Source organism: Mustela erminea, chromosome 17 (assembly GCF_009829155.1).
Source record: "Mustela erminea isolate mMusErm1 chromosome 17, mMusErm1.Pri, whole genome shotgun sequence".
NCBI classification, from domain to species: Eukaryota; Metazoa; Chordata; class Mammalia; order Carnivora; family Mustelidae; genus Mustela; species Mustela erminea.
Window position 1 is genome coordinate 41,677,334 of NC_045630.1, and position 15,644 is coordinate 41,692,977.

Below are 15,644 nucleotides of genomic sequence, written 5' to 3' on the forward strand. Positions count from 1 at the left end.
TACTTTTGGCAAAAATAATGGCTTTGCCTTTGGTAAAATGTATGAAACAACAAGAAAACATTTTCAGTGTATCAGCCTTACAATGACTTGTAGTAGGACCGGCCTTTAAAATATATTCCAGGGGGCGCCTGGGTGGCTCAGTGGGTTAAGCCGCTGCCTTCGGCTCAGGTCATGATCTCAGGGTCCTGGGATCGAGTTCCGCATCGGGCTCTCTGCTCGGCAGGGAGCCTGCTTCCTCCTCTCTCTCTCTGCCTGCCTCTCTGCCTACTTGTGATCTCTCTCTGTCAAATAAATAAATAAAATCTTAAAAAATAAAAAATAAAATAAAATATATTCCAGGAATTGTGTATTATGATTATTCTATGAAGAAAGAAGAAACATTAATATGGATTCGTTTTTTTCATGCTTTCAAAACTCTTGTGGCTTTTAGAGTTTCCTTCTTTGAAAATTTGTATTTTTATCATATACTAAGACCAGAAGTATATTTCCTACACTATAGTATATCACATTTTTTAAAACAGTGAGAGCTCTTTAAACATGTTCTGTAGCATTTGAATTGGGGTGAAAGAAATTATAAGCATTCAGAGATCTTATTTTCCAGTTGAATTATTTAAAGTTTCTTTATTATTATACAGTTTTTCTATTCATTTTGGTCTAATGCTCCTGGTCATTGATACCTCTATAAGAAGAAAAAGAAAAAAGGAAAGAAAAGGAAAGGTGTTTTGTGTATTACCAACTTCAGTAGAAAACTTTTGTAAGAGATCACCTGAAATTGTGTCTAAATTTGTTATTTTGGGATCACAGTGATTTCCCTCATTTAGCTTACTGACTAGCTGCTGAAAATACTGTCCATACTTAACTCTTCATCCTAACCTTGTAGACATCCTTTCTCCTAAATTAGGTACATCAGAATGGAAATCTTTGTTTTCTGTCACCCCTGATCACATGCTCCATTTTCCTGACTTCCAGCAGCTTCTGTCCCTGTCTCTTTCCTCTTTCTTCTCTGAGTCCTTTACTGTTAATTTCCCTTCTTCTCTCTTTCTCATCCTGTAGGGGTTAAAACCTTGCCCCCAGTTTTGCTCCTGGCTCTAATCAGGAATAAGCTAAGATGGTATCATCCTAAGTTATAACACTGATGACCTTTTTCCATAGAAATCTTATTTGTTAAATATAATGATTAAATTCGGTAGTATTGCATATGCATCATGAAGTACGTGGGGATTGTTTGCTGACATAGGACCCAATAAACATAATTTTATGGAATTAAAAAATGCCATTTATATTCCAAACAGAGCAAGTGGCTTTTAAGAAAAAGTGGAATCTGGGCACTACTCATATTATAACATTTTGATGTTTTAATAGTGCTTAGTCTTATGCAATTGCGCATATTAACCTCACAACCAATATTTGTTTAGTGAGTCATTGAGTAAATGAAGAAGTAAATGTGATTCATTTTTAAATATTTGGATTAATACATATTTTAGCACAATACATATTTTTATTTTCAATTTTTTTTTCCAATTGTTAGAATCTTTGTGCAAATTGCACATAGACTGTGTTAATTTTACAGAGTCTTACTGCAAAGTGCGGGGTCTCATCATTATGAAGAACCACTTTGTGACAGCGTAAACTAGGGAAAGAAATCTCTATTACCTAATGACGAGATTTTTGGCATTTGAACTGGTTGGTTTGGCTGGAAATTCAGTCACTTCATTCTTGATTTTTATTCCCATAAAAACAATTCTTGATTCTTTCCTCCTTTTAGGGATGAGAGGTAGAATGACTTGTTCTTTCTTATTGCTATATAAGTGGAAAGAAGTTGCCACGCCACCCACCTACTCTAGCTTGCTGGCCTACTAACCCAGATTAGCCTTGTTGTCTTTGATTTATCCAGGTATAGCCAGAGCCCATTGTTTGGATGATAACATTTCTTACCTCTTGTCCTTATCTACTTATTCTCAACTTAGATGTTCAATAGCATCTATTTTATGAAACTTCTTTTTAAACCATCTTCTTGGTAAAATACGTGCATATGTTGAGGGATACTTGCACTGTGTTTTTTTTTTAACTTCTTCAAACTTTAATTTAGTGAGTTAACATTTCCTCATTCCCAAAAATGCTGCATTATTGTCCATATAATTTCTTTCTTTCTTTCTTTCTTTCTTTTTGAACTACAGGTTTATTCCTATTCATTTTTTTAAATTAATGTGTAATGTATTATTTGCTTCGGAGGTACAGGTCTGTGATTCATCAGTCTTACACAATTCACAGTGCTTACCATAGCACATATTCTCCCCAGTGTCCATCTCCCAGCCACCCTATCCCCTTACCCTCCTCCTCTCCAGCAACCCTTAGTTTGTTTCCTAAGAGTAAGAGTGTCTTACAGTTTGTCTCTGTCTCTGGTTTCATCTTGTTTCATTTTTCCCTCACTTCCTCTATGATCCTGTGTCTTGTTTCTCAAATCCTCATATCAGTGAGATCATATGATAATTGTCTTTCTCTGATTGACTTATTTCGCTTAGTATAATACCCTCTGGTCTCCACTTTGTTGCAAATGGCAAGATTTCAATTTTTGATGGCTGCATAATATTCCTGTGTGTGTGTGTGTGTGTGTGTGTGTGTGTGTGTGTGTGTGTACACACACACTACATCTTTATCCATTCATCTGTTGATAGACGTCTGGGCTCTTTCCATAGTTTGGCTATTGTGGGCATTGCTGCTATAAATATTGGGGTGCAGGTGTTCCTTCAGATGACTACATTTCTATCTTTGGGGTAAATACCCAGTAGTGCAGTTGCTGGGTTATAGGATGGCTCCATTTTCAACTTTTTGAGGAACTGCCATACTGTTTTCTAGTTTGGCTGCACTGGCTTGCATTCCCACCAACAGTGTAGGAATGTTCCCCTTTCTCCACATCTTCACCAACACCTGTCATTTCCTGACTTGGTTTTGATTTTCTTGACGTGGTTTTGATTTCTATTTCCCTGATGCCAAGTGATTTTGAACACTTTTTGGTGTGTGTGTTGGTCATTGGATGTCTTCTTTGGAGAAATGTCTTCGTGTCTTCTGCCCATTTCTTAATTGGATTACTTGTTTTTTGGGTGTTGAGTTTGATAAGTTCTTTATAGATTTTAGAGACTGGCCCTTTTTACTTGCACTGTATATTATAAGTGCTGGACCAAAATCAGAATTCCAAATGTATTTCTTTAGATGTTATTAGATCTGTTGATGATGTATTTCTGATTGTTGAGTTGGTTGGTGTCCTAAAAGGAAGACATTTTAAATAGTACCATGTCCTAGAAAAATGTTTTGTTTAAGCAGTTTACTAGTGTTATTTTCTGTTTTTGTTTCAAGTTGCTCTTTTTCCTCTAATGCTCCTTTTTATTCTAAAGTAGGATGCCCAGTTAAATGTGAATTTCACAATGAGATACACGAGGATCTCATATTTTTATTTGTTGAATTTGCAGCCCTAACTTAAAAGATCTCTGAAGTTTATAGCTAATGACATTGAGTCCAACATTCATTCTTTTAAGGAGTTTGTTCAAAGTGCTATGGAAAGATGAGTATGAACTTAAAGTCAGAATAGTTTTGCCACTAACTAACTTCATGACCTTTACCACGGCACTTAACCTCTTGGGCCTCATTTTCTTTATCTGTAAAAATTTAAAAGTTGAATTAAATGGCTTCTAAATTTTATAACTAAAATGATTCTCAAATTTTCCTTTCTTAATATATTAGTAAAAGTAAGGGATTCAAAGCAAATGGTTAGTGAAAATAGCAAGTAGCTGATTATTACAAACTTTTATATGTATGAGTATATATATGTAACTTGTAGAGTTATGGTAACTGGGAGTAAAATATCTAAGAAGGTTTTCTGGAAAATATGGGACTTGAATAGGGCCTTAGTAGGTTTTATGGTATTTGCAAAGTAGGGCACTAGGTCATAGGGAATAACATGAGTGGGGACATGAAGTAAAAGACATATTTGGGCATTAGTAAACAGACTATTTGGTTAATTTTTGAAATAGCTGCAAATTCATGGGTTTCTATGCTTAAATTTACAGTACTAATAGAGAGAGTAAAGTTTGTTTCTCACAGTATTAAAGATACCTGTCTTTTCAGCGTAACACTTGCCACTTTTAAAATAGAAATACTGGTGAGGTATTTTACAGAGGGTTGGGAATTGGTTGAGGGAATAACCTGTGGAGAAAGAATATTAACTGAGCTCTAATTGCTTTTCATTTAAAGGTGTAGTCTCAAAGTAGACTACACTTTTCCCAGTGAGACAGTAGGTGAACACTTACACATCTTTGCTTGATTACCTCAGCCCCTGTGAATTTCTATTTTTACCAAAGTTCCTTAGCAATTAAAAACTGTGACCAACTTTTTTTGTTTTAAATGCTGTTTCTTGGGCGCCTGGGTGGCTCAGTGGGTTAAGCCTCTACCTTCAGCTCAGGTCATGATCTCAGGGTCCTGGGATTGTGTCCTGCATCCGGCTCTCTGCTCGGCAGGGAGCCTGCTTCCTCCTCTCTCTCTCTCTGACTGCCTTTCTGCCTACTTGTGATCTCTCTTTGTCCAATAAATAAATAAAATCTTTAATAAGTAAATAAATAAATAAATAAATTCTGTTTCTTCAAACAGTACCTGAGATAATAATTGAAAGATTCTTTTTTCAATAACATCAGTTTTTTAAAAGTTTTTATTGAATCCAGTTTTGTTTATTTTTTAGTAAGGTCTGTGCCCAGTGTAGGGCTTGAACTCCTAGAGCATGCAACTCTACCAACTGAGCCAGCCAGGTGCCCCAAAAGAAAGATTCTGAAGTCAAATACATTTGGGAAATGCTGCCTTGTCTATGCCCCTTTAAAAATGATACAGCCCGTTTTAGTACATTGAAGGCCCAGTTAAGAAGCCTGTCTAGCTATTTCTCAAGCATGTTTAATCTTGGACTTCTTTTGTGAATGATGTCTACTAACATCCTGTAAAATTAGTGTTATTTGGAGCATGCTTTGGGAAACATTGACTTAGAGCTTACAATTTTGTAATTGTCTGTTTCATTCATATATATATTCGTGTGTATGTGTGTGTGTGTATATATATATATCCTAATATAGGACATCATTTTCAGATACATCATTTGCATTGACTCTTAGATTTATCTGGTTTCTTTTTCATACCATTGTTTCACTCAAATAGTTGTGAAGACTTGACCTGCTGAAATTAGATCATTTTTAAGGAATTCTACCCCTAAGATCCTATTCAGTAATTACAGTTTATTCTTGTGTGGACTTTTGTGGTCAGTGCTGATTCATTTATTTCTTTATACCTATTGCCAATATGCCTTTTCTTTTCAAAGTTGTTTACTCACTTACTGGTAAAGTAACTGCCCAGTCTAAAATATACCCCTGTTGTATTCTCAACTCATTTAGAGGAACTTGGCATTTTAAGCTTTTTTTTTTTTAACAAAGTGGTATTTCTTTTATTTATTTATTTTTTTTAAAGATTTTATTTATTTGACAGACAGAGATCACAAGCAGGCAGAGAGAGGAGGACGCAGGCTCCCCGCTGAGCAGAGAGCCCGACACGGGGCTCCATCCCAGGACCCTGAGATCATGACCTGAGCCAAAGGCAGAGACCTTAACCCACTGAGCCACCCAGGCGCCCCCGTTTTAAGTGTTTTTAAAATTCAGAGATGGTACCATGATGTTTTTTTCTCCAAGCAGTATTTTATAAAGGTGACTTGCCCTAAAAAAAAAAAAAAATTACTTGCCCTGGAGAGACTTAAATATTAGTTAAATGTCCCAGTACTATGATTTTCATCTTTGCTTGAGAGGGCTGTAAAAATCAGATTTCTTTAACAGCTCTATAGATCTTATGCAATTGGATACAGATTCTACAAAGATTTGGATTGGTACAGACTTAATATACTGCTTTAAGAATATTTACTTTGAAATATTGTAGACTTACAAAAAGTTTCAAGATAGAAAAAGAGCTCTGTATACTCCTTACCCAGATTCATCAATTTAACATTTGCCACATTAACTTTCTGTGTGTGTGCGTGTATGTTTGCATGTATATACACATACACAGATATATACATCACACACAAATACATATATATGTAAATGTTTCTGAAACATTTGAAAGAGGGTTGCATACATCAAATCCCTTTACCCCTTAATACTTCAGTGTGTATTTCCAAAAAACAAAGCTGTTTGTTGTATAACCAAAATACTGGTGATTTAATGTCAGTATAATATGTTGATCAGTCTTAGGGTCTGTGTTTCAGTTTTGTCGCTTGTCCCAGTTGTACTCAATTATACATTATAATATTTTCTTCAGTACAAGATCTAGTCCAAGGTCATGTAATAGCTTTAGTTTCATATCTCTAGTCTTCTTTAAACTGGAATAGTTCCTTAGCTTTTCTTTTTTGTTCAGGACCTTGACATTTTTAAAGAATACAGGTCATTTTCATCCCTCAATTTGTTTTTTTCTGGTATTTCCTTACAATTAAATTAAGGCTGTGGTTTTTAGACTGGCATTGTGTCCTTCTGACCGTATTCTATCCAGAGGGGCATGTTCTCCATTTGCCTCCCTGCTAGGTGATGTTAATTTTGATCACTTGGTTAAGATATTGTCTGGCTTCTTAACTTCATGGTTATTATTTTTACTTTTATAATAAGTAATTTGAGAGGACATTGATATTTACAGTTGACCTGGGATTAAGGGTGCTATGCAGTTGGAAATCTAGTTACAACTTTTGACTCCCCAGAAACCTAACTACTAATAACTTATTGTAGACTGGAAGCCTCACCAATAACATAAATGGTTAATTAACACACATTTTGTGTGTTATATGTATTTTATACTGTATTCTTACAGTAAAGCTAAAGAAAATGGCATTAAAATCATAAGGAAGAGAAAATATGTTTCCAAGACTGTACTATATTTATCAAACAAAACAAAAGAAAACAAAAAACCTACGTGTAAATGACCCGTGCAGTTCAAGCCTGTATTGTTTAATGGTGTTAACTGTACTTACTTGCCCAATCTTAGAATACAAATAAAATAGCTTCAGAGTTGCTACGTGTAAACCAATATGAAAAAGAAACCCACTAAAGAGCTTAAGATTTGCTTGCAATTCCTTTTTCTTTTTGAGTTTTTTGGGTTTATTTTATCCTTTTAATGCTTTCATATGTTTTCCAGTTTTATTGAGATGCAATTGACATACAACACTGTATAAGTTTAAGGTATACAGCATAATTATTTGACTTCTACATACTGTGAAATGATTACCATAATAAGTTTAGTTAACCATCATCTCATATAGATACAATGTGATTCCTTTTTCTTTAGATTGATGATGTATGGTCAAAATGCTGTGTTCTGAAATTACTTGGGTTCCCCCCTACCACCACTTCACTGTAGTTCTGTGATTCCTTTGAAATGTATTTGGTTTTGTTGGTTTCTGTTTTCATTTAGTGTTTGTGGACTTTTTGCTCCATCCTTGTTGATTCAATTTCATTTTTTGAATATATAAAACATTAATATAATTCCCAAAGTCAAAACTATGCAAAAGTTATACTCAAAGAACTATCAGCCCCTCCCCTTATCTCTTCTGCCTCTTTCCTATTCCTCACTCCCCGCCAACCCTTATAGGTAACAAGTTGGTTTATCCTTCTTGTTTTTGTTTTTATAGAAGTAAGCATACACACACACACACACACACACACACACACATATACATATACATATACATATGTGTATATATATATATTTGGTTTTTTCTCCTCTAACAAAACATATTTAATCTTTCACAATTTGTGTTTTTCAGTGACAGTATATCCTGAAAATTACTGCATATAGTCCCTAGATATCTTCCTCGTATTTTTGAAGCAGCATAGTACTCTGTTTTGTGTATGTACCATAGTTTTTTTAACTACTTTCCTTTGGGCATTTAAGTAATTTTCAGTATCTTTCAATCACAAATAACGCTACGAAGAATAATATCCTTTTGTATTGAAATTTCAGGATAAATTCCATAGAAATTGGATTGCTAGATTGAAGGGTAAATACCTGTATCATTTTGGTAGCTAGTCCCAAAATCTTCTCCAAAGGAGTTTGTACCATTTTACATTCCTGTCAGCAGTTCAGCACAACTTTTGGACCTACAGCAGTGAAGAGATTCTTAAGTCTAATGGCTTATGAGGTGACAGGTCACACTATGATTAATTCCTTAATAAATTCCAGGTTCATGAGGTTTCCAGTAATAGCCAGGTCAAACCAGCATCCTCCCAAAGTGTCTCGAGAGCACCCAGAAGTAGTTCAGGAATTATCCCAAATCCCAGAGTGATTGTGGATACCCAGGGGAAGACATAGAACTGTTTGGGGAGTGTTAATGGCAAGACCTAAAACAACTAACCAAAATTAAGGGTGAGCCAAATGTGTGATGAAGACGGTAGAAAGGATTGCTGGAAAATAGAATTATTCCAGAAAATCAGAACTGCCCAGTTTGGTCTTTGTCATCAATAAAAACTTAATAAAAAATTTTCACCAGTTGTCTGTGCCCTTTTAAAAACATTTCAGTCTCATAATTTTATCTTAAAACAGGATTTGAGGTTACAGTTTGCCTAGTTATTCTCTGAAAATTAAAAGGAGGGGGCAATTGCTGTTCACTTCAGAAATACAGTTATCCTTCTTCAACAAGGAGGTTTTTCGTATATTTGAGCTTATGAAAGCATGCGTTTATAAGCATGAATAGCACAGATATGTATTTGTTCTTTTAGTATATCTACTTTTTTTTAGTCCCATTTCCTTCAGCTAGGCAATCCAAATGGTTTTCCTTTCTCCTTAGTAGGATTGCTATCACTAAGTTAGGTCAGTGGAGAGGTGGGAGGAAGGCCAGGGCATCTGAATTAGTAAAAAGTCCTATTGAATATTTTACAAAATATATAGAGAGAGATATAGAGAACCATCAGAGACTGCTTTGCATATCTCCTGTTTTAATAGTTCACAATAAATTTCTTGGTATCAGTTTGTGTATAATGAAATTTTCTAGTCTCAAAAACAAGAAAACCCCTGTTTTTGAAAATTTTGGTTATTCATCGGGATCCTGACACATTCTCAGTGGCTTCCTTTGCTCCTGTTCTTTTGTACTTTTTATGGTTATCATAACTGCAACTGCCCAAAACTTCTGGTGAAATGAGAGACTAAAATACATGCAACAAAATTATTAAGGTTATTTTTTCCTGATGCAATAAGGAAAACTTATTGGACATGTTATCTCTATGGAAAGTTGGTATTTTTCTGATTCTTGAGGTGACTTTTTTCTGATTCTTAAAGTTCTTGAAATTATTTGTTATTTTCCAAATAATCTTATTTTTACAGTTAATTTTATATAGGAAAAACTTGTCTTTAAAGATTTTATTTTTAAGTAATTCCTACACCCAATGTGGAGCTTGAACTCAAAACCCCAAGATCAGGAGTTACATGCTCTAACTACTGAGCCAGCCAGGCACCCCTGCAGAATAAACTTTCTACCTAAAAGTTGAATATGAATTTTAACTCAGACCCCATTTAGTTTGGTTCATTCAATAAGTGTTTATTCAAGCCCTTAGAAATTGTGCTCAAAAGTACAAAGATAATCAAATTATTAGTTAATATTGACTGAAATTATGAGTTTATTCATTATTATAAAGAAGTGAAATTATATACTTTGGTATACCTCTAGATAGTAAAATTAATAACACTTATATTCTCTTTATGTAAGTAGCTACTTGCTTTAGAGACTGTAAAAATCTTAGTAAGAATTGTCAATTACCCCATTAATTAAAAGAAATTCTTCATATAGTGGAAAGAAATTATTTTGTTCAGGTCTACAATGCTATTTGCTTTATTCGTACACTTATTGATAGAGTCTTTCTTCTTTTCTCTTTGGAAAGAAACACAGCCATATCAGACTTGGTTTACTAAAGTCTAAGCATTATAGTGACTGCATATCCAGCCCTGATCTTTCTACTTCCCTTTTGTGATATAGATTTACTTTTTAATATGATGTGTGATTCTAGAACTGGAAATAAAATTCTTTGCTGCCAAAGTATACAGACTGTCCTGAGTATCTGAAAAATGAATTGTTGTGTTGGGAGAGGAGATGAGGGGAGGAGAAGGTGGAAGTCTTTATCATTAGGAACCTATATATTTTTAAACCTTAATTAACATTAAAAAGTATTATGAGAACTATAAACTTGGAACTCCACTATGAGAAGCTTTATTGTCACTTTTTAATTGAAAATCATTCTGATGAATTTTCCCTTTACCTTTTGCTTTCCCTTTTTTCCCCCTGCTGCTTCCTCTGAAGTCTCCTTCCAAATGGTTTTGGAAACTGGTTCCAGTAAGTTTGCCCAGCTACTTCAGTTTGCTCTCCAGAATTATAATTGTAGAATGGTATTGTTTGTGTCTCCCTGGTATAGTCATTTCATATAATTCTGTTAGTTGCTGCATTGAGATTGGATTTTAAGGTATTTGATCATAATATAAAGTAAAAAGATTTTAAAAAAATCTAGCCAAAGTTTGGATTAGAAGCTTTAAAAATAGTTTAAAGCATAAGCATTCTTTCATTAGTCCTATTGATATTTACAGTAACTAGGTTAAAAACATGTATGGATAGAGATTCTTACTAGTTCTAATAACTTTAGGAAAAGTAGATCTGAGTTACATATGTAAATTATCTATACCCTTTTTTAAGGGTATACTTTTTGTGTGATTAAAAAAGTGACATTTTCTTAGTGGCCATACCAGTATTAGACCTAAACTATATTCAGTTCTGATTTGACCTGAAGGTCTGTTCCTTAAAAATTAAATCTGGGTGGTTAGACCACTTAAGTATTTTATACCCTCAGAAATAAGTATATAACTTAGAAATACACTGTCATTTTGGAAGATAGAAAATATGATGCCCCTTTTAAATACCAGATTTCTCAATTTAAAGAAGGAATAGGGAATGTTTCCATACAGCAGGTTTATAAAACCATAGAAGATCAAGTATAAAATATAAAAGATGACAACTTTTATGAACTGAAAATAAGAGTTGTACATGACTTCAGAAGTTTATTTACCTGGTACATCTTTTAGGATATAATCTTCAGGAAAAGTTTTTAGTGTGCCGCTCAGAAATCCCTGATAGTCTGTTCTAAATCATCTACATTTATTGCTAAAGCCTCATTAGTCTGTGTGAGTGTGTGCCTTGAATAGAAGTGCTGCTTGGCAGAGAGCAGCAGGACAAATCACAATTCGGTTCTTTATTCCATGACCCTGGGCACTCAGCTCAGTCCAGTTCAGATTATAGGGTGAAAACAGGCTGCTCCTAGGGAGCTGGGAAGTTTGGGAATGAACCCACCCAGCCAATTTAGAGGATTTCTAAGACGGAGACTGTTTTGTTTCTAGCTGGCCAGGGAAAGGAATGTAAGGATCTAGAACTGTGGCTTACCAAATATGAGAAGGGTAACTTAAGGCTAGAAGATGCTAGTGGTTGATTTCTTCTTTTTCTCACCCTCCCCTTTACTACTTCTCTGCCCTTTTTTCATGGTTGAATTTTAAACTCTATTAGCAGTTTCTAAACTCTATTAACTCTAACTCTATTAACAGGTTTCTAAAGATACTAAAATCAGTAATCAAGGAATTTATATAGTGCATATACATAATTTTTTTCTGAATGTAGGTACTTTTGAGTTTGGAACATACCATTAAATAGAGATGTCTAGTGTGCACTAATGAAGAAGAACAAGCTCTCTGATATCTTCAAGAGGAAAAAATGTTCCATGCGTCTTGTTCTTGGGTAGCCAGAGAGAAATAGGAATAAATACTTATTTCTTCATTAATGCATGTACTTTTCTGAGGGATAGCATTTAAAGGAAGTTTAACTTCACCACCAGATAGTAAATGTTCTCTTTCAGTAAATTATTTTTTTTTTTATTCTCACAGAAGTATTTTATTTCATAATTATAGTTATTAAAATATATATAACCAGATGGAGTTAGAAGAAAAATTAGTTTTGATTAAAAACCTTGAAATATCAGTAACCAATTTAATCATAAATTTTTCTAATAGAATACTTCAATATGCATTTTCATTAAGTCTTTAGGATTATTTTCTTGGCTTTAGGAGAGCTGACAGCTAGTAACTGACCAGCCTTTAGTATCCCTTGCTGTGTTCCCAGCAGTGTGCTTATTAGCATTTTATGGGCATCTCCTTACTTCATCCTTCAGTGGTTCTATCAAGTAGGTACTATTATTATCCCCATTTTACAGATGGGGAAACTGAGAAGTGAGAGTTTAAGTAATTTGTCCAAGATTACAGAGCTAGTAAGTGTCAGAACCAGGATTTGAACCTAGGTAGTCTGATTTAAGAGCATGTCTCATTTCTAGAGAACTGTCTTACAAATTTGTATCCAGTCATACCAAGCAATCTTTAAAAAACAAAGATTTCTTCTGTTTTTCTGAGGGGGAGCAGAAATCCTTGTATTTGCTCTGTTAACCCTAACCCTAACCCTCACTGGGTTGTTTTTTTGTTTCAAAGGTGTTACATTTTATTTATATTATCTTAATGCCAAACCAGAATATTTTGGTGATATTCTAGTTACTCAAAGTGATGTTTCTTATTGTCAGATTTTCTGTAAGAATAGTATTGTATTCTTATACCTGCTTCCCAATTTTGAGAATTCTTGTAATTCTTTATGCTCCAATAGTACTCTTGCTCTTTGCATACAAGAACTTGTGGTCTAAGTTAAGGCCAACATTAAAATAAATGAATTTTATTATCTACAAAAAAACAGAATGATGCTTTGGATGTAAAATGTTCAGAACCCATTTTATGATGCTTTTATATTTAAATATTTAGCCTAAAGTTCATTTAATGTAAATTGGCAATATAATGTTGTACTAAGTACTTTGAAACTATAAAGCTGTTTCTCTGTACTTGACTTTGGTAAAGTAATGTCTAGTATTGTTTAGAAAAGAAGGATGTTGCTTGAATAGTTCTCATTTCTCTTGATGTATATTACTGGTGCATTAGACTCTACAGTGACAGTTTTTCCCTGATGTTTAGTATTTATTTATTTTATCTCTCTCTTTTTTTATATTATAGGCTCGTTACAGAAAGGAGCAAACATTGCTCAAGCAACTGCCTTGCATTCCATTGGTAGAAAATTTGTTGAAAGATGGTACGGACGGCTGTGCGTTAGCTGCTCTTATTCACTTTTACTGTCCTGGTGTCGTGAGAATAGAGGGTAAGTGTCCCAGCGAAATATTTGTGGGCTGTAGATAGATGGTGACAAATATTGAGAAAACAGTATTTAATAAGTAATGAAGGCTTAAAAAAAAAAAAAGTTTACATATAATCCCGAGGAAGGTAGTTGAATAAAACAGTGCTAAGTCTTTCTGTGTAGAGGCCCCTTTATTTGTAAGTGTATGTAAAACAGATTCCACATAAATATGTGTGTGTACTAAGCCACTAATTATAAAATGACATGAAAAGTATGTTATCAAATTAACCCACAGTCATCACCTTGCTCTTTTCCTATTTGAAGATATTTGTTTGAAAGAAACCATGTCTTTGGCTGATAGCCTGTATAATCTGCAGCTGATTCAAGAATTTTGCCAAGAATATTTGAACCAGTGTTGCCATTTCACCCTGGAAGATATGCTGTATGCTGCTTCATCCATAAAGGTAAATTAAATAATTCTTGGTGTTTTTGTTTTGTTTTGCTTTCAGCTTTTGAAAAAATATATATGTAACTAGATCATATAATGTATATGTAACTATATTAAAAAATATATATGTAACTAGATCTATAAATGGCATAGTCACTGTAAGTTTACAAATTAACTATAATATCAGTCAAATAAGCTTTTGAAAAAAGTTTTTATTTTTCTGCTTATTTTAAAAGGTTTTAATACACTGTTAGCTATGGGTTTCTTTTATAATACAGAGCTAAACTGAAAAGTTGTGGTACAAAACTGACCTGTTGTCCTAAAGTTAGTAAAATAGAGGATAAGTCACTACATGAATCTTAGATGCTATTATGGTATGCTGGGAGCATGAAGGAAGTTCCAGTCACTTTTAGCATTCAGTAGGACTGTGGACTATGGGAAGAAGGAATCCTTAAGGTCCCAAGAATTGACATAAAACCTAGAGAAAGAAAGAGGGAAAGGAAAATACTAAAATAGTCTGGAAATGAACCTTTTTAAAAAGGAATTCAATTTTATGAATTTGTCCCCTTGCTTCAGAATATCACACACTGTCTGTTAGCTGTAGGCCACCGCTTACTGCATTCTGACAGGAAACAGTTATTGAGCACTAGTTGTGTTTGGGGTGCTTGGGATAGCTAAGTGAACAAAACCAAGATCCTCCCTGTTCTGATGGAACTTACTTTGTAGCAGTGAAGAGAGACATGTCACGCGTAACTTCTGAGCTGCAAGTTAAAAGGCAGTCGCTTGTTAAAAATTTTGTGATGTGACCTAGTACCTCAGTATTCCCAGCAGCTCATAGCTACGAAGTTCCTTCGTATCTTACAGACCTGCCTAAAGTTTACCAGTTCCGCTCTAGAGTCTCAAGGATAGATAATCTGATAATCTTATAATAGACTATTTTTTTTTTTTAAGTCTGGCTGAGAGGAACAACTTTGTATCGTTCTCCTCATAGTTTCAATGTCAACTTTAATTGAAACTGCTAATGGACCCTTCCTACCATGATACTAGTACCTCATGGTTCTTGTCATTCTTACTCTCTGATCTCTCTTTCCTTCACCCATGGATCACCACAGGTAGAAGACAGAGCCAAAGGTAAAGGCCTTTCTAAAATAAGCCACTATTCTTATTGACCCCGAGTGGGCCCACTCCCCACTGTCTGACACATCAGAAGAAAAACACTGATTTATTTTGAAGAATCTACCTTGCCATTTTTATCAAAATGGAAGATAGGAAATAACTCTTTCCATATATATCTTGTTAATGCCTTTTCTGGCACTCACCTATTAAGAAAATTAAATACTGTTTCTGTAGTCTCAAAGAACTCATTTCATTAATTACATTGAGACATAAGATTGAATAATTTAAGTTGCTTACCTTGGAATTCCATTAAATAATATATAGCCCTGGTGTTTAAATTGACTTAGTCTGGGCATGATCTATATATAAAGACATTTTCTTAAATCAGGCATATTTAACTGACAGATACATCTGTCAAAATAGCTAGAATCAAAAAGAAAAGAAGTGTTGGTGAGGCTGTGGAGAAAAAGGAAGCGTCGTGCACTGCTGGTAGAAGTGCAAACTGGTACAGCCACTATGGAAAATAGTATAGAGGGTCCTCAAAAAATTAAAAATAGAATTTAGTAATTCTACTACTGGGTTTTTACCCAAAGAAAATGAAAACAGCAGTTCGAAAAGATATATGCACCCCTATGTTTATTGCAGCATTATTTACAATAGCCAAGATATGGAAGCAACCCAAGTGTCCATCCACAGATGAATGGATAAAAATGTTGTTGTGTATATACACACACAAATACTACTCAGCCATAAAAAAAGAATGAGATCTTGACATTTGTAACAACATGGATAGACCTAGAAGGTATAGTGCTAAGTGAAATCAGC

The 15,644-nt window shown here is 34.3% G+C and overlaps 1 protein-coding gene across 5 annotated transcripts in view; it reads left to right on the plus strand.

Moving 5' to 3' along the window:
• CAMSAP2 (calmodulin regulated spectrin associated protein family member 2) overlaps positions 1-15,644 on the plus strand; it is a 118,552-nt gene that overhangs the window by 78,095 nt on the left and 24,813 nt on the right. For 3 of the 5 annotated variants that reach the window (XM_032317065.1, XM_032317066.1, XM_032317069.1), the window contains 3 exons: positions 10,355-10,387; positions 13,138-13,279; positions 13,580-13,719. In XM_032317065.1, the coding sequence (XP_032172956.1) occupies positions 10,355-10,387; positions 13,138-13,279; positions 13,580-13,719 (315 nt within the window). The remainder of the gene's footprint in view (positions 1-10,354; positions 10,388-13,137; positions 13,280-13,579; positions 13,720-15,644) is intronic. The other 2 variants (XM_032317067.1, XM_032317068.1) reach the window with 1 other exon arrangement.